The sequence below is a fragment of the Garra rufa genome, chromosome 10, assembly GCF_049309525.1.
Source record: "Garra rufa chromosome 10, GarRuf1.0, whole genome shotgun sequence".
Classification (NCBI taxonomy): Eukaryota; Metazoa; Chordata; class Actinopteri; order Cypriniformes; family Cyprinidae; genus Garra; species Garra rufa.
In genome coordinates, this window is record NC_133370.1 from 31,666,484 (window position 1) to 31,685,554 (window position 19,071).

The following is a 19,071-nucleotide window of genomic DNA, read 5'->3' on the forward strand; positions in this document are numbered from 1 at the left end:
ATCCAAACCCACATTGGCCGTGTGTAAAAAAAAGTGTTTGCCCCCTAAACTTAATAACTGGTTGGGCCACCCTTAGCAGCAACAACTGCAATCAAGCGTTTGCGATAACTTGCAATGAGTCTGTTACAGCGCTGTGCAGGACTTTTGGCCCACTCATCTTGGCAGAATTGTTGTAATTCAGCCACATTGGAGGGTTTTCGAGCATGAACCGCCTTTTTAAGGTCATGCCACAACATCTCAATAGGATTCAGGTCAGGACTTTGACTAGGCCACTCCAAAGTCTTAATTTTGTTTTTCTTCAGCCATTCAGAGGTGGATTTGCTGGTGTGTTTTGGATCACTGTCCTGCTGCAGAACTCAAGTTCGCTTCAGCTTGAGGTCACGAACAGATGGCCGGACATTGTCCTTCGGGATTTTTTGGTAGACAGCAGAATTCATGGTTCCATTAATCACAGCAAGTCTTCCAGGTCCAGAAGCAGCAAAACAGTCCCAGACCATCACACTACCACCACCATATTTTACTGTTGGTATGATGTTCTGTGTTACTTTTACACCAGATGTAATGGGACACACACCTTCCAAAATGTTCAACTTTTGTCTCGTCAGTCCACAGAGTATTTTCCCAAAAGTCTTGGGGATCATCAAGATGTGTCCTGGCAAAACTGAGATGAGCCTTTATGTTCTTTTTGCTCAGACAAGCACTTGTTTCTAGTGGGACCGCAAAGTGACGGACTTATTTCTTGTTTACGCACGAGGATTACTCCGGTCGCGAAGTTATGGAAATGAGTCGGGAAAGTTTGATCCTTATGGCCTACTGTCGCTAATATGCTACAAACCTAATTATTACAAAACTTCAAAAATACTTGTCACACATATTTCACCTCATTGTGTCGAGTGTATAAGCACACAATAAGCAGGTAAATATTTGTATCTTAGCACAACTTACCTTATATAAATAAAGAAGTCAAAAAAGGGTGAATAAATAAAACATAGTTTTTTTGTCATTATGCCTGTTGTCGCAAATTTGCAACATACCAAAATTTCTATCTATTTGTTGTGCAAAAGTGAAATTGATAATCTCAACATTATTTACCATCTACTTAAAGGCAAAAACACACATAAATTTTTTTTTTATATACAGCTATATAAATTCAGGCGTTAAGGGGTTAACTGAGGCAAGAGAGGCCTGCAGTTCTTTAGATGTTGTTGTGGGGTCTTTTGTGACCTCTTGGATGAGTCGTCGCTGCGCTCTTGGGGTAATTTTGGTCAGCCGGCCACTCCTGGGAAGGTTCACCACTGTTCCATGTTTTCGCCATTTGTGGATAATGGCTCTAACTGTGGTTCGCTGGAGTCCCAAAGCTTTAGAAATGGCTTTATAACCTTTTCCAGACCGATAGATCTCAATTACTTTCTTTCTCATTTGTTCCTGAATTTCTTTGGATCTCAACATGATGTGTAGCTTTTGAGGATCTTTTGGTCTACTTCACTTTGTCAGGCAGGTCCTATTTAAGTGATTTCTTGATTGCCAACAGGTGTGCCAACTCAGGTGAGATAAACCACAGTTATGTGGGTTTGGATTTTTTTCCCTTCATAAAAAAACCCTTCATTTAAAAACCGCATGTTGTGTTCACTTGTGTTGTCTTTGATTAATATTTACATTTGTTTGATGATCTGAAACATTAAAGTGTGACAAAGATGTAAAACAATCAAAAATCAATAAGGGGCCAACACTTTTTCCACACCACTATAGATATTAGCCTAATATTTTACCTACCTGGTCAGAAATAAGAACAAACACTAATGTTGTCAAGATTCTTGCCCTAGAAATCCTGGTTCAGGTTGGCAACCACAAACACCTTTTATTCCTCAGACAGTTTTTGCACTCTTCTCCTTGATTTGTTATATCTTTTGGCAGTCTATAGTACTCCAAATGTTTTTCCCGGTCTGACCGATTAGTACAGTCCAAAACATAACAATAATCAGCCATTTTTAGCAGCAGTAATCATCAAAATATGCAAGTTTTGTTTGGTTCAGTGGCATTGTTTATGTTTAGTGCCACCAATATGGCTGGTTGATGACGACTTATGAAAACTCTATATAGTACACTAGTGTTAATGGGTTAAGTTTTTTTCAGGTGAGCATGCTCAGTATTTAATGTCAGAGGTTATTTCGAGGGTGGCCACACTTTCTATCCAGTGTCCTGATTGCCCATTGTCCTCCCTCCCTATAGGTATCTGTTTAGCTGAAACCCTCTATGACAGACTCTGTCCCTCCTCATCCCTAATTAGCCATGTCACCTGAGCTCCAGCACTCAGCTGCTCAGCTCGGACTCATCCAACAAACACACAACACACAAACAGAAGACATCATATATAACACACAACCTCCAAACGTCCAGAATACATAATATAACAACACATCCTAATGAATATCCCTTAATACCTCACCAGTCTCCCACATGTACATGTAAATAAACAGTAGCCCTGTTAAAATGGAGGGCTTTGCTGATGGCCATGTTAACCCTGCAGATTAACCCAATCAGATTAGTTGAGTCAGTCAGAAGCAGCAAGTTCGGCTGTTGTGTTTCAGCGACTGTCATGGACTGTAATAATGTACTTTTCCGTGTGGATGTTAAGGAGCTCGTATTTTCTCAGCACTGAGGTGAGTATACTATTTGATTTAAAGGGTAACACTAGATTAGAACACTACTTGCTTTTAACTTGCGTCTTATTTGCAACCATATAACTAGCATATTGGTTGTTTATTAGTACTTACAAAGCAAAAATTAATCCTTTATTCAGCAGAACCATATTCTAGATTCCATAACCCTACCGAACACAACATATCAGCTACAACAGCTACTTTACTATCAATAAGCATCAAATTAAACATTTATAAAGGGAAAACTCTGAATATGTGTTACAAATGGTCACTACAATTCGAATATTAGGGGACAGAAAGATTGATTTGTATTTTATTTTATAATATATTAATACTTTTATTCAGTGATTTAATTAAAGTGGCAGTAAAGTAATTTGTTATGATAGATTTCTATATAAAAATGTTGTTCTTTCTGTTTATCAAAGAGTCAGTTTCCACAAAAATATTGAGCAGCACAACTGTTTTCAACATTAGTAATAATAATTTTGTTTCTTAATCCCCAAATCAGCATAATGATTTCTGAAGAATCGTTTAACACTAAAGACTAGAGAAATGACCAGCTTTGCCATGAGAGGAATAAATTACTTCATCACAAATACATTGAAATAGAAAACAGTTCTTTGTATTTTTGATTATATAAACACTGAACTTTCTTGAAGAGTTAAAGTTGTTGGCCTTTTCGGAGAATATGAATGTTAAATCATCCAGTTTAATGTCATAAAGGTCAAGCGTTCATGCAGTATGTCTGTCAAAAGTGACTCTATGAGATGAGACATTTGTATCTGAACCTGAACTGAAAGAGCTTTAATCAGTGTTTGTGTTCAAAGCTTACTGTGGAAAAGCAGACGTCTAACAGACATAATAACAGCTCTGTCTGTGACTGCTGTGCTGTTTTGGTCTTGCTGTAGTAGTCATTGCTGCTCAAAATAGTTCAGCGGTTCAATGCTAGGCCCATATTTTCCTTTAAAGATTTGTGACCCAATTTCACATGACTAACAAACAAAGTCTCCGAGCTACAGCTGTTTTCATTAATGAAGACTAGCTGTTTGAAATCTGATTACATGGCCACATGTGTGACGCTCTAGAAATTCTAATTACATTTATCTATCACTTGAATTTCTGTACACCAGTATTTTGAGTGTGAGGTATATGATGTGTTGTCAGGTTTGTTGCAGCTTGTTGACCCCTACAAGGGGTTAAGTTGGAGCCATGAACACATGCAGCCATATTCGTCTGCTGCTCTGGAAGAACTGGACGCTCCGCAAGAGACAAAAGGTACAATTAACCGATTCACTGGGACACAAAACAATCATCATCACAGGATGCGGTCTCAAAACAGCTTATATTTAGAACGCTCTGTTTATATCATATGATACAAACCTCAGAAATTGGGTTCCGAGTGCAAGATTTAGGCAATGAGGTGTGACATACTACACAAACCAAAAATATAAATCTGAAGCTGAAAAGACAGAGTGCTTGCTGTGCTACAGAATATTTAAAGTGTATTTTTAATCCATTTGTGTAATTTGTATTTACTATTATAGAGGGTTTGCACTTAAAGTAACGATTTGGTCAGTTACCTGGATGTGCGGCCATATTGGCGATACAACAGCATGGCTTACATGGTTAATGTACTACTAAATACATTATTCTGCTAATTTATGCTGTCTAAACTATAGAAGGACAAATATTTTGGCGCAATATTTTGACAAACTAAAGTTGATAGGTGGTAAAGATACGTACGAGCAGTATTAAGATATTAGTCTAATATTTTACCTACCTGACTGGAAATTATTAGAACAAACATGAAAGTTGTCAAAATTCTAGCCCTGGAAATCCTGGTTCAGTTTGGCCAACCAGCACCTTTCCTCAAACAGGTTTTGCACTCTTCTCTTTGATTTGTTATAACTTTTGGTAGTCTATAGTACTCCAAAGGTTTTCCCGGTCTGACCGATTAGTACAGCCCAAAACATGACAAATAACTGATCATTTTCAGCAGGAACAATCTGTAAAATATGTGAGTTTCATTCGGTTCAGTGGCATTGTTTATGTTCAGTGCCGCCAAAATGGCCGATTGATGTTGTGTCATGAAAACACTTAAAGGATAACTGTTGCCAAAATGCAACCTGGACTGTTTTTTTTTTTTTACTGTAAACGAGACAAACTTATATCTAAAAGCATAATTACAACAAACAAGCCGTTTTTGAGATTGACCGTGATTTAGTTTTGTGGTCAATGGCCGGTGAATGGGAATACTAGGGGCATACATTTGAGCGCATCAAAATCGATATTTTTACAACACTAAGAAGGCTCGACACACCATGACACTTTGCTCGAAGTATCGCCTGGGTCTCTACACATGAACTCGAGCATTGAGAACATTGTTTGTGTACACACAGTTTACTAAAAAGAAAGGTTTTGAACAACTCACTTTCACTGTTTGAGTTTCCGCTCACGGCCGTCTTGCCAGTCAAGAGGTGTCGATCTCCGAACGCGAGGATGGATAGCTCCTAAAGCATATTTCCATATAAATGCACAGCTAATTCATTGTTTTGTCGCAAGTGAAAAACAATATTAACCTTCTTGTAAAAAGAGTCTCATATAAGCCTAATATTTCGTCCTATGGAGTCCATTCATTCGCATTTGGAGATCGACACTTCTTGACTGGCAAGATGGCTGCGAGCGGAAACCCAAACAGTTTATGTGAGTTGTTCAAAAACTTTCTTTTTAGTAAACTCTGTGTACACAAACAATGTTCTCAATGCTCGAGTTCATGTGTAGAGACCCAGGCGATACTTCGAGCAAAGTTTCATGGTGTGTCGAGCCTTCTTAGTGTTGTAAAAATATCGATTTTGATGCACTCAAATGTATGCCCCTAGTACTCCCATTCACCGGCCACTGACCACAAAACTAAATCACTGTCAATCTCAAAAACGGCTCGTTTGTCGTAATTATGCTTTTAGATATAAGTTTGTCTCGTAAAAAAAAAAACAGCCCAGGTTGCATTTTGGCAAGTTATCCTTTAATATATTGGTACCAAATCGTTTATTGGTAATATTAGAGAGATTTTTTATTTACTAGCTGATATTGTATAATTAGGTTTACATTTTGCCTATTTTTCAAGTTAGACTGCCATCTGATGTTAATTTTATTGCTAAATTCATCTTTTAAAACGTATACCTTACTAACTATAAATAAGCAGCAAATTTGGCGTTTGTTCAGGGAAAACCCTTAGTTAATAGTGAACATGTGTTCCCTATTCTAAAGTGTTACCACATTTTTTATTAAATATATTCATGTAAATGCAAAGGGCTCGTAAAACATTGATTTCTCATTTTATTCGATTCTCATTTTACGAAACAATATCCATTCCTAAAATCCCAAGAACCGAATAGTCTAGCTTGTTTTCAGTTAATGAAAGGGACACTGTAGCTGTCTCATAATCGCTCAGTACGTCAGTGTACAGCCGCGGAAAGACGTCAATATAGCAGCTTGTAAACAATATGTCACATAAAGTCGCATTTACCTCAGTAAAAAAACATTTAACGTTACTATTCTTCAATATTTAATTTACACTTATGACATTGACAGCCACCATTTAAATGTTTATAGATCTATTTCAAAAAAACGAATCGAAGTAGAAATGATTTATAAAACTTCTTGGAGTGTAATTTAAGTATCTGTATACAAATCAGTTAATTTTAACTTCCAATATTATAATATAGTACCAGCTGACTCTCATGAGTGTTTTACAGCATTAGTTAGCATTAGCATTAAATTTGCCATGTTCTCTACCTGATCCTGATATATCCAAAATAATATTGAATCGAATCAAATTGTGAAATTTGTGTCAATACCCAGCCCTATAAATGAATAGCTAAATATACAATTGTTATACTAAACTTTATAATATTGATGCATGAATGCTTGAGGACTTTAGTATTTAATGTTTTCAAATTATTAGACAAAATAGTATAAATTTGTATTATTGGCCATTACATGAAAATAATTATCATATTGTCCAAAATGTTAGTATTACTGTACATCCCTATTCAGTTCTTTCAAATTAATGCATTATGACATAACATATAACAATAATTTATTACAGAATTTATCTAGAACCATACAGACAAATAAAAATATTATTATTTTTTCTACATTAATGATTGCAAAAGCTGCTTATTTTTTATTAACAGAAACTGTGTTGATAAAACAATAAATTACAGAACAATTTGACATTTTAATTTAAAGTCAGACTGCTGTTTTAGTATATTAAAGGGATAGTTCACCCAAAAATGAAAATTACCCCATGATTTCCTCACCCTCAAGCCATCCTAGGTGTATATGACTTTCTTCTTTCAGACAAATACAATCAGAGTTATATATTAAAAAAATGTCCTTGCTCTTCCAAGCTTTATAATGACAGTGAATGGGTGTTCCCTTCTGGGAACTCGAGCTGCGTCATTCAACGCTTTGGGGAACGCCATTGGCGGGCAGCACTCTGAGTCATAGTCTATAAACCAATCGGGAGACGGGAGTGCACAGTTTGCACAGCTTTTATTTGAGCAAACTATGCCAAGAGTGGGAAAGAAAAGATTTGCGGTTGAGCAGCCACATAGAAAGTGTGCTCCTCCTTGCCAGCGTTTCATTGCTGGCGGGGATACACACAATCTATGTGTAGTCTGCTTGGGTTCGGAGCATTCACAGTCAGCTCTTGAGGGGGTTGGCTGCCCGCAGCGTGAACGCCTTCCACTGCGGGTGCTCCGTTCCCGGAGGGCTCTCTTTGAGGAGGGAGCCTTCACCAGCGTTCCTCGTGGGTCTGGCCCCGCTTCCGCCAAGGCGGAGCGGCAGCTGCACTTGTGGGGTTCGCAGCTTGATTTGCTAGAGGGAATGGAGACGGTGATCCCCTATCTCCTTCCTCACCTAGTGAAACAATTGACCTCCTACTGGATGAGGGAGTCCGCACTGCAGTTCCTTCCCTCCATGAAGAGGAGTCCGCGCTTCTCCTATCTTCCTCCGAGGAGGTTGATGTGGAGGGCTTGGACGATTGTATTGAACCGCCCCCCTGATCACCTCAAAAGTATGAGGAGCTTTTGGAAGTGCTGACGAACGCGGTAGCCAAGCTCAACATCAGCTGGCCCGCAGAACAACTAAATGAACCGCAGAAAAGCAAACTTGATGAGCGCTTTCTGCGGGCGAAGTCAGCACTTCCAAAACGGAGCCTTCCGTTTTTCCCAGATCATCAGATCCTGGGAAAAACCCTTTTCAGCCCGCTTATTCGTCCCATCCACTGATTACTACGGTAATGTGGTGGGGCTAAGTGAGAGTGGCTACAAGATGGTGCCACGGGTTGAGCAGACGCTTGCGAGCCATCTGTCACCCGGTTTGGCATCATCTTTGAAGGCTCCGTCCTTGCCCACTAAGCCTCTTAAAGTCACCTCGAGTTTGGTGGGCAAGGCGTACACGGCAGCAGGTCAGGCTGGTGCACACTATGTCAGTGTTACAAGCATACCAAGCCGACCTGCTCAAGGACTTAAGTGACGGCGAGGAAGCTAATATTACTGAGATGCGTCGCACCGCAGATTTAGCTCTCCAAGGAGACCGCTCGTGCTATTGGGAGAGAAAGGTTATTCTATCCAATTCGGCGCTCCGGTACTTTATCGTTCTAAAGAAGGATTGCGGGCTGCGGCCCATTCTAGATCTCAGACAATTGAACTGCTCAGTCAGAAAACTGAAGTTCAAGATGTTAACTGTCAAACAGGTCGTGTCTCAAATCAGGTCCGAAGACTGGTTTGTCACGATAGATCTAAAAGACGCATACTTTCACATCTCCATCCTTCCTCAACACAGGAAGTTCCTGAGGTTTGCTTTCAGGGGGCAAAGCTTACCAATACAGAGTTCTTCCTTTCGGCCTAGCACTCTCACCCCGAACTTTCACAAAGTGTGTGGGTGCTGTGCTGGCTCCTTTGCGACTCCAGGGCATCCGCATACTCAACTATATAGACGACTGGCTGATTTTAGCCAGTTCGGAACAGTTAGCGGTTCAGCATCGAGGTGCTGTTCTCGCTCACATGGAAAAACTGGGGTTGAGACTCAACGCCAAGAAAAGTGCGCTGTCTCCATTACAGAGAACCACTTATCTGGGTGTCGTATGGGATTCGACCACGATGCAGGCACGAATGTCACATGCTCGGATCGAGTCGATCCTTACTGCAGTAAATGCGGTCAAGCTAGGCTTGTCACTCACTGTAAAACAGTTCCAAGTACTGTTAGGTCTTATGGCAGCTGCATCCAACGTGATACCTTTTGGACTGCTGTACATGAGACCACTACCACTTCTCCCCGAGGGGAAACCCATTTCGCAAGATCAAGGTCACGCGGCGGTGCCTACGTGCCTTGGTCATGTGGAAAAAACCTTGGTTTCTGTCTCAGGGCCCGGTGTTGGGAGCTCCTTGTTGCCGCATCACGCTAGCGACAGATGCATCCCTCACCGGTTGGGGAGTGGTCATGAGTGGCCGCTCTGCCCGCGGTCTGTGGAGCGATCACCATCTCTCATGGCACATAAACTGCCTAGAGATGCTTGCTGTGTTTCAGGCCCTGAAGCACTTCCTCCCAGACCTGAGTCACTGTCATGTGCTGGTCCGCACCGACAGCACTGCGGTCGTTTATTACATCAACCACCAGGGGGGACTGCGCTCACGCCCCTTACACAAGCTGGCGTACCAGATCCTCCTCTGGTCACAGGGAAAATTCCTCTCGCTGAGAGCACTTCATATCCCTGGATGTATGAACGTGGGAGCAGACATCCTGTCGAGGCAGGGGCCGAGGCCTGGGGAATGGATGCTTCACTCAGAAGTTGTGAAGCAGATTTGGAGAGTGTTTGGCCGGGCTCAGGCTTTGGACCTCTTTGCGACTCAAGAGACATCGCAATGTCCCCTCTGGTACTCTCTAGTGCCTCCAGCTCCGCTCGGACTGGACGCCATGGTACAGACGTGGCCGAGGCTTCGTCTGTACGCTTTTCCCCCGATCGCTCTGCTCCCGGGAGTTCTGGAACGAGTACGCTGGTATGGATTACGGCTGCTACTAGTAGCCCCGTACTGGCCGGCCCGAGTATGGTTCTTGGACATAATCGCCCTCCTTGATGGCTCTCCATGGGAGATTCCCGTCAGGAGGGACCTCCTCTCCCAGGCCAGGGGCTCAATTCTTCACCCCCATCCGGAGATACGGAAATTATGGGTGTGGCCCCTGAGGGGGCACATCTCATAGAGGCTGGTCTCTCAACCGAGGTTGTTGAGACCATCCTACTCTCCAGAGCTCCCTCTACGAGGAAACTTTATGGCCTTAAGTGGAAAGTGTTTGCATCATGGTGTCACGAACACCATTTAGACCCAGTCCACTGCCCAATTGGTACAGTGCTGGAGTTCCTGCAAACTTGCCTTTCCGCAGGGTTAACCCACTCCACCCTGAAGGTGTACGTGGCGGCTATATCGGCCTACCGCGCCCCTCTCGGTGGCCTCTCAGTGGGTAAAGACCCCTTGGTCACACGGTTCCTCCGCGGTGCACTCAGGTTGAGGCCTCGAGTGAAACCAAGAGTCCTTACGTGGGATCTTGCTGTGGTACTTGAAGCTCTATGTAGGCCTCCATTCGAGCCCATATAAAAGATTTCTGACAGAATGCTCACAATCAAAACAGCACTGTTACTTGCACTAACCTCTCTCAAGAGGGTAGGGGACCTGCAGGCCCTCTCAGTGGCACCTGCACATATTGACTTTGCGCCAGGCCTGGCCAAAGCCTTTCTCTATCCAAGAGCCGGGTACGTCCCGAAGGTCCCCTCATCAGCACCACAGCCTATCACTCTTCAGGCTTTCTACCCTCCTCCGTTCTTGGAGAGCGACCATCGGAAGTATAACTGTATGTGTCCAGTGCGAGCACTGGATGCATAGGTCCACAGAGCTGCCCTGTGGCAAAAGTCAGAGCAACTGTTGGTTTGTCACGGTCCTCCTAGGAGGGGGCAACCTGCGACAAAACCGACCATTAGTAGATGGATCGTTGATGCCATTACTATTGCATATGAGTCCTCTGATATTTCTCCCTCGTGTGCTTGAGGGCCGAGGCAGATTTCTCAGAGGTGTACTACCTTCTCCTCGTGTGCTTGAGGGCCGAGGCAGAAGGTGTATTTGTTCCCTCTTTTGCTGGGTGGCTCCCCACACAGAGGTATATTACCATCCGTGTCCTAGCACTGACTAGGTTGAATCATTTTCCCTCCGTGTCCTGGGAGTTTCCCAGGCGGAGATGTGTTTCCCTCATGTCTCCTGGCGGTCCCCCAAGCCGAGGTGTATTCTTCCCTCTGCTTTCTGGCAACATAAAGGTTCACCGGACAGAGGTGTATTATCGCTCGCGTATTGTAACCTTAGTTCCCTGAGGGAACGAGACGCTGCGTCTTGGACCATAATTCCCGCATCCCTGCCGCGCACCGCTTCATTCCTGGAAGCTGACTAGCGGCGTCAAACGCACATGCTTTATACTTCCCGGTCGCTGACGTCACCGCGCCGGTGACGTCACTCCCGTCTCCCGATTGGTTTATAGACTATGACTCAGAGTGCTGCCCGCCAATGGCGTTCCCCAAAGCGTTGAATGACGCAGCGTCTCGTTCCCTCAGGGAACTAAGGTTACAACACGTAACCTGAGACGTTATTTTTCAATAGTCCAAAACAAGTCTAAAAAGTGCATCCATCCATCAGAAAAAAAGTGTCCCGCATAGCTCTGGGGGGTAAATAAAGGCTGCCTGGAGTGAATTGATGCATTTTTGTAAGAAACAATATGTCCATATTTAAAACTTTATAAACAGTAATCTCTAACTTCCGCTAACTATAAGTTTTCACGCATTCATACAGGAATTTACAGTAAACTACATTAATAAACGCTGTAGAAAAGTGCTGTTTACTGTTAGTTTGTGAGACCTAACTTTATTATAAACTGTTGTTTTCATCATTACTAAAATCCTACGTTCATATTTGTGACCCTGGACCTCAAAACCAGTCATAAGGGTCATTTTTTTGTAAATAAGCTTTCCATTGAAGTATGGTTTGTTATGATAAAACTATTTGATAATCTGGAATTTGAGGGTGCAAAAAAAAAAAAAAAAAAAAAAAATAATAATAATAATAATAATAATAATAAAATCAAAATACTGAGAAAATCGCCTTTAAAGTTGTTCAAATGAAGTTCTCAGCAATGCATATTACTAATAAAAAACTAAGTTTTGATATATTTACGGTAGGAAATTTACTAAATAACTTCATGGAACATGATCTTTACTTAATATCCTAAAGAATTTTGGCATAAAAGAAAAATCAATAATTTCTACATTGTATTTTTGGCTATTGCTACAAATATACCCGTGCTACTTATGATTGGTTTTGTGTTTCAGGGTCACATTTGACATGTTTCTGAACAAACTTTCTGTCTCTTGTCTGAACAGATTCGCTTCCTGGTTGAAATTCTTTGGCCTGTGTTTTTATTCATTGGACTTGTGTGGCTACGAAGAGCCAATCCCCTATATCGCCAACATGAATGTAAGCATTCTCATCATAATATAGTGACTCTTGGTTGTACAATTTCACACTCTCAGCTAGATATTGACGGTATTCATAAAAACAACACAGTTTGAAAGTTCATTAGCATCTGTGTGTGGGACTTACTCATCATATCTGTAAACGCAGGTCATTTTCCCAGCAAGGCTATGCCCTCAGCGGGAATCCTGCCATGGATTCAAGGGATTTTCTGCAATGCTAATAACCCATGTTTTCGCCATCAAACTCGAGGAGAGTCGCCTGGGGTCGTTTCCAACTACCACAACTCCATGTGAGTCAGACACTCCTTCACATCTTAGATCTGGAAGATTTTCCTATCTTGCACATTTTGCATTGTAGGCAATTCTGTTTGGAGGAAAAATGACTCTTTCAGTGCAGAGGAGTTTTGCAGAACGTTCAACAGCTTGATAAGCAACATTTGGGATTGTAAATTTAGTCTTATCCCATTTATTCGATTTTATAGTTCATACCATAAAATGTTGGGAGATGTTTGATTTTAATGGACCGAGTTCCAACTCATTGTAAGTCAATTCTTTCTATCCTCCTTATTAGACTGGCACGGTTTTACCAAGATTCACAGGAGCTGCTGTTCAATGACACTGAGGTCCGTCAGCTTGGCCGTCTGTGGCATGAAGCCACCGTCATGAGCAACTTCATGGAGATGCTGCGCACCAATCCTGGACTCGTGGCAGGTATGTGGGGCAGGGGGAGCGTCTGCTGTATGACCCATTAACCTGGCCCTCAGAGGAACTGATGGGACCCCTTTAATGGATCCGAGTGATGGATGGAGAGAGTGGGCATTTCCTCTTCTGTACTTCCACTCCCCTCATACCTGTTTCCTTTTCCTGCTCTCTCTAATGGGCCCATGAGTAGTCCTTAGTGTAAGAGCGAACTGAAGTCTGTCTTAATATATGGAGTGAATTTTTAGGAAGATGTCTAGTGATTGTGATTTTTCCAAGCAGGATGCATTCTCATATTAAGATATTTTGATTGTCCTGGAACAACATTCCTGTCAGATAGTTCTAGCCGTGAGTTTAGCCATAAAATCAGTGGGAAATGATTTCTCATGGCATACCGAATCTATATGACTTTCTTCTATACTATGCAACAAGAGATAAAATTAGCTAAATATCCTGGCATCTGTTTTTAATATACTGTAACAGTCACTATACCGTTCAAAAGTTTTGGGTCAGTAATATATTTAATTTAATTTAATTTAATTTAATTTAATTTAATTTAATTTAATTTTATTTAATTTTATTTTATTTTATTTTATTTTATTTTATTTTATTTTATTTTATTTTATTTTATTTTATTTTATTTTATTTTATTTTAATATTTTATTTTATTATTTTATTTTTAAAATAATTTTATTTTATTTTATTTTTATTTATTTTTTAATCTTTTTTGTTTTATTAATTTTTTTTATTTGATGTCAATGACTTTATTTTATTTATTTTATGTTTTATTTTATTTTACTTTAAGTTAATTTTTAATTTAATTTAATTTAATTTAATTTTTCTTTGGCAGCTGTTTTTTAATTTAATGTATTTTTTTTTACTTTTTTAAAACTTTTTATTTTTATTTTATTTTACTTTACTTTTTTTGCTTTTTTACTTATTTAATTTAATTTAACTTTATTTTATTATTTTATTTTAATTCATTTTATTTTAGTTTTTTATTATATTTATTATTTATTATATTTTACTTTACTTTTAATTTCATTTAATTTTATTTTACATTTTATTTTACCTTATGTGATTTTACTTTTTTTGTATTTAATTTAATTTAATTTAATTTAACTTTATTTTATTTTACATTTTTATTTTATTTTACTTAATTTTCTTTTTCTGTAGCAGCTGTTTTTAATATACCACTCACTACCACTCAAAAGTTTGGGGTTAATTTAATTTTTAATTTAATTTAATTTAATTTAATTTAATTTAATTTGCTTCATTTTATTTCATTTGACATGTGTGATGCTTAATATTTTTGTGGAAACTCAAATATTTTTCAGGATACTATAATATATATAAAGTCTAAAAGAACAGATTTTTTCTGAAATCTTGTGTAAAAATGTAAAGGACTTATCAATTAATCAACTTTTTTAAAAATCAATTTTATCATTTAATGCATACAAAACAAAACTAAATTAAACAAACTGACCACCAAACTTTTGTTTGTATTTACCTCTAAACACCTTTAACTAGAGTTGGTTAATTGAATCTATCAGCACTTTCTCCACACACAACCCTCATGTCGTGACCTTTTAGCTCAGAGTACTGTTGAGCGACAAAGCTTTCACTGAAGAATTCAGTGATCAAGTGATCCATTCAAGTACTTTGTCAGCACAGTTTGTCCTCTAAGTGAATATGTCAAAGTCATTATACACGCTGGTCAGCGGTCTGCTGCAGTACTAAGAGTGCTTCATTTAAGAAGGCGTGGAATGCATTCTTCCATTGTGGCCACTTAAAAAAAAGGGAATATTTGTATTTGTTTACTTGCATCTCAAGTAAAGCCTTAACGGATTTAGTTTAAGAAGAAAAAAATGTATGTTTGTGCACTTGTGCCAACAGGTAAAGGACTGAAAGTAGAGGACTTTCTGAAGGACGACGAGAGTCTGACTTCATTCCTGCTGCGGGATGCCGGACTTTCTGAGGCTGTTGTGTATGATCTTACAAAGGCACAATTGCGGGTGGAGCAAGTACGTTGCTGCAAATTTTGCTTTTTAGGCTACTGTTTTTAAAAAAGCACATTAACTTCCTTCTCTTGTGAGCCATTTGTTTTCATAAATGCTTTAACAGCTTCCATTGCAAGCAGAATCCTGTCACACAGTCACATCCTCAAACACTCCTGTGGGGATTTACTAGATGTTTCCAGCAAAATCTAGTGGGTTCATGTGGCGTTTTGTGGTGTTAACATGCACTAAGAGTCCTTCCTGAGTTTGTATGTCAGTGTCTTCATGACGTATGCCTTCTTTTGTTTCACGCTGGCCTCTCTCACACAGACTGATTTATGGTGCAGCCCATTGTCTCTTAAGTAGCCTGCTTTGATCCTACACTTAAGTGTGTACTAAGTGCATCTCAATGTATTGCGATGCACACCATAAATAATGTATAGAGATATTTTCAAATGCCTGTATTTAAATAATTTCTTTAATACAAATTTAAGTCAGTCTGTGATAAGTCAGACCAAATCTTAAAGGAAAATCCTGATGATTTACTCACCCTCATGTGATCCAAGATGTTCTTGTCTTTCTGTCTTCAGTCACAAAGAAATTAAAGGGTAAGCACTTTTTTTTTAATTATGGATGGATGCACTTTATTGGACTTGTTTTGGACTGATGAAGAGAAACACCCGCCCACTGCATTATAAAGCCTGAAGGAGCCAGAACAATTTTTAATATAACTCTGATTGCATTCGTCTGAAAGAAGGAAGTCATATGCACCTACACTCTTAAAAATAAAGGTGCTTTAAAAGGTTCTTCAAGCGATGCCATAGAAGAACCATTTTTGGTTCCACAAAGAACCATTCAGTCAAAGGTTCTTTGAAGAACCATCTCTTTCTTACCTCTTTTATAATCTGAAGAACCTACTTTCACCAAACAGAAAGGTTCTTCAGATGTTAAAGGTTCTTTATGAAACCATTTAGACAAAAAAAATTCTTCTATGGCATCATGAAGCACCATTATTTTTTAAGAGTGTATGATGTATTGAGGGTGAGTAAATAATAGGCTAATTTTCATTTTTGGGTGAGCCAACCCTTTAAGGTTTTAGAGAAAAACATTCAAGGATTTTTCTCCATATAGTGGACTTTAGTGGTGGCCAACGGGTTGAAGGTCCAAATTGCCATTTCAATGCAGCTTCAAAGGGCTCTACACAATCCCAGCCGAGGAATAAGGGACTTATCTAGTGAAACGATTGGTCATTTTTTTTTAACAATAAAAATGTATATACCTTTTTAACTGCAAATGCTCATTTTGCACCAGCCCGACCTCACGCATTACGTTTTCATGTTAAAAATGGTCGCACATGACATAGGCAGAAGTACAGAACAAGTGTTTACAAAGTGAACGTCTAAAGAAAGTCAAATAAACGACAATGTTGGACAATTTTGAAGCTGGAGGTAAACATGAGATGGAGTTTTTCGCGCTACACTACGTTTTTGAACCAGAGTACACAGACAAAGAACTAACCATTTGTGACCTTTCCAACATGATTACATAATGTGTGAAATCATAGATGCACAAGTGCAAGACTAGCATTTGTGGTTAAAAAGTATATAAATTATTATTTTTTTTTTTAGAAAGTGACTGATTGTTTCACTAGATAAGACCCTTATTCCTCAGCTGGGATTGTGTAGAGCCCTTTGAAGCTGCATTGAAATTGGACCTTCAACCCCATGATCCCTATTGAAGTTCACTAAAAATCCTGGAATGTCCTGGAAGAAACTAAATTTCTTTGTGACAATTTTTCTGATAATTTTTTTCCCCGAAGTGAACTTCTTCTTTAAGCCAACTGAAGATTTATTTCTTATTTCTGTAAGAACATGCTGAGAACATGCAGTTGTGTTTGTGTTTTTGTAACTAGATTATTACTCTAAGAAAACAAAAACAAATCACAAGTGAGATAATATCAGATTTTTTTCTGCTATACAGCAATTACAATAAATATAGAGAAAATATAACCAAATTCTCCAATTCTCCAATTCAAATCTCCAATCGAAGGACAGAAATTTCAAAGTGTTTTATTTAATTTATATCTAAAAGCGCTTACTGTAGGTGAACTATTTGTGACCCTGAACCACAAAACCAGTCTTAAGTAGCACAGGTATATTTGTAGCAATAGCCAACAAGTCAAAATTATCGATTTTTCTTTCATGCCAAAAATTGTTAGGATATTAAGTAAAGATCATGTTCCATGAAAATATTTTGTAAATTTCCTACTGTAAATATATCAAAACCTAATTATTGATTAGTAATATGCATTGCTAAGAGCTTCATTTGGACAAATTTAAAGGTGATTTTTTTTCACCCTCAGATTCCAGATTTTCATATAATTGTATCTTGGCCAAATATCGTCCTATCCTAACAAAGATCAATGGAAAGCTTATTTCTTCAGCTTTCAGCTGATGTATGAATCACAATTTCAAAACATTTACCCTTATGACTAGTTTTGTGGTCCAAGGTCACATTTGTGTCAGTTTGTCTGTTCGCCTAAATTTTATTGTTTTGCAAAGCAAAGTTACTCCAATTAAACATGGCTGAGAACTCCATTGATGACAACTTCAAAGCTATATAATCGTAACCATCAAGCAATTAAACATTTGTTTGCAGTCTCATTTTTCATCTTTGTCAACAATAATCTCCTGTGTTTCCAGTTTGCATATGGAGTCCCGGATCTAACTCTGAAAGAGATCGCCTGTAGTCAGGCTCTTCTGCAGCGATTCCTCATCTTCCCCAGCCGTGGAGGGCTGTACGGGGTCCACAATGCCATGTGTGCCCTTTCCCAGCAAAGGCTGCAGAACATCGAGGACGTGCTGTATGCCAATATAGACTTCTTCAAGCTCTTACGACTGGTCAGTCATAAATCTTTTTCATTACACACACTGATTTGCACAGTTAGATGACTGACGACTGAGATGTTATCCAGTCCCAAAATATGAATGCTTAATGCTTAATGCTTGACAAGGCTGTTTATTCATTCTTTGATGAATAAACAGTTGAAAAGAACAACATTTATTCAAAATATATATCTATTCTAACAATATAAGTCTTTGCTATCACTTTTATTCAATTTAACACATCCCTGCTGAATAAAAGTATTAGTTTCTTTCAAAAAAAAAAGAAAGAGTAAAATGTACTGACCCCAAACTTTTGATCGGTAGTTTATATTGTTAGAAAGGATTTCTATTTTGACTAAATGCTGCTTTTCATTCATCAAATAATCCTGAAAAAAGTATCACAGGTTCCAAAAAAATATTAAGCAGCACAACTGTTTTCAACATTAATAACAAAATTGATAAATCAGCATAAGGATCATTTGACACTAAAGACTGAAGTTATAATGCTGAAAATTCAGCTTTGATAACAGGAATAGATTTTAATGTATATTAAAATAGAAAAAACATTATTTTACATCGTAATAATATTTCACAATATTACTTATTTTTGACCAAACAAATGCAGCCTTAACTTACATTTCTAAATATACTAGTTGTTATATAAATATAACAGATTTAGAACAGTTTAACTGTAACCTAATTGTAGGTCCAGTTCATAAAGTTTTCTTAGATTTCGCAATGTCTCTAAACGGACACTGCAGAGGTCACCACTCTCTGTTTTAAAACCAGTAAATTTTGTTGCAGAGAATGTTTAAACATTTTTGATACAACTTGGAAATATTTAGCTTAGAGTCACCAGTAATTCACTACTACCGCCAATGTTCTCCCCCTCAGGAGCTGTGTGAATGTCACATGATGTGTCACATGCTTGGAATTATGGAAAAGCTGCTCTAAACACATCATAAGTGTTCGCAGGTGGTGCTCTAAACTAAGAATGTGGATCGTGAGCCAGACCTACTTACCTGCTGTTAGATTTTAGAAGGCCTATTAATACCACTGCTGAAACAACACTACTTATGAGCTTTCTCTTTCCAAGTCTCTCTCTCTCTCTCTCTTGCTCTGTCTGTGAGGTTTACCTAGGGTTAGATTGAAGCAGATGGTAGCGTTAACACGATGACACACTGCTTGGCCTCATTTACTAATGAGATTAAAGAAGACACACCCTTCGATGATAACAACGGCTGAGGACGGCAGTT

General features: G+C 38.9%; 1 protein-coding gene across 2 annotated transcripts in view; it reads left to right on the top strand.

Moving 5' to 3' along the window:
* Positions 1 to 3,869: 3,869 nt before the first annotated feature.
* The window catches only part of abca4b (ATP-binding cassette, sub-family A (ABC1), member 4b), a 71,236-nt gene continuing 56,034 nt past the window's right edge, over positions 3,870 to 19,071 (top strand). For both annotated transcript variants that reach the window (XM_073849678.1, XM_073849677.1), the window contains exons 1-6: positions 3,870 to 3,935; positions 12,142 to 12,235; positions 12,383 to 12,524; positions 12,806 to 12,945; positions 14,830 to 14,957; positions 17,633 to 17,830. In XM_073849678.1, the coding sequence (XP_073705779.1) occupies positions 3,870 to 3,935; positions 12,142 to 12,235; positions 12,383 to 12,524; positions 12,806 to 12,945; positions 14,830 to 14,957; positions 17,633 to 17,830 (768 nt within the window). The remainder of the gene's footprint in view (positions 3,936 to 12,141; positions 12,236 to 12,382; positions 12,525 to 12,805; positions 12,946 to 14,829; positions 14,958 to 17,632; positions 17,831 to 19,071) is intronic.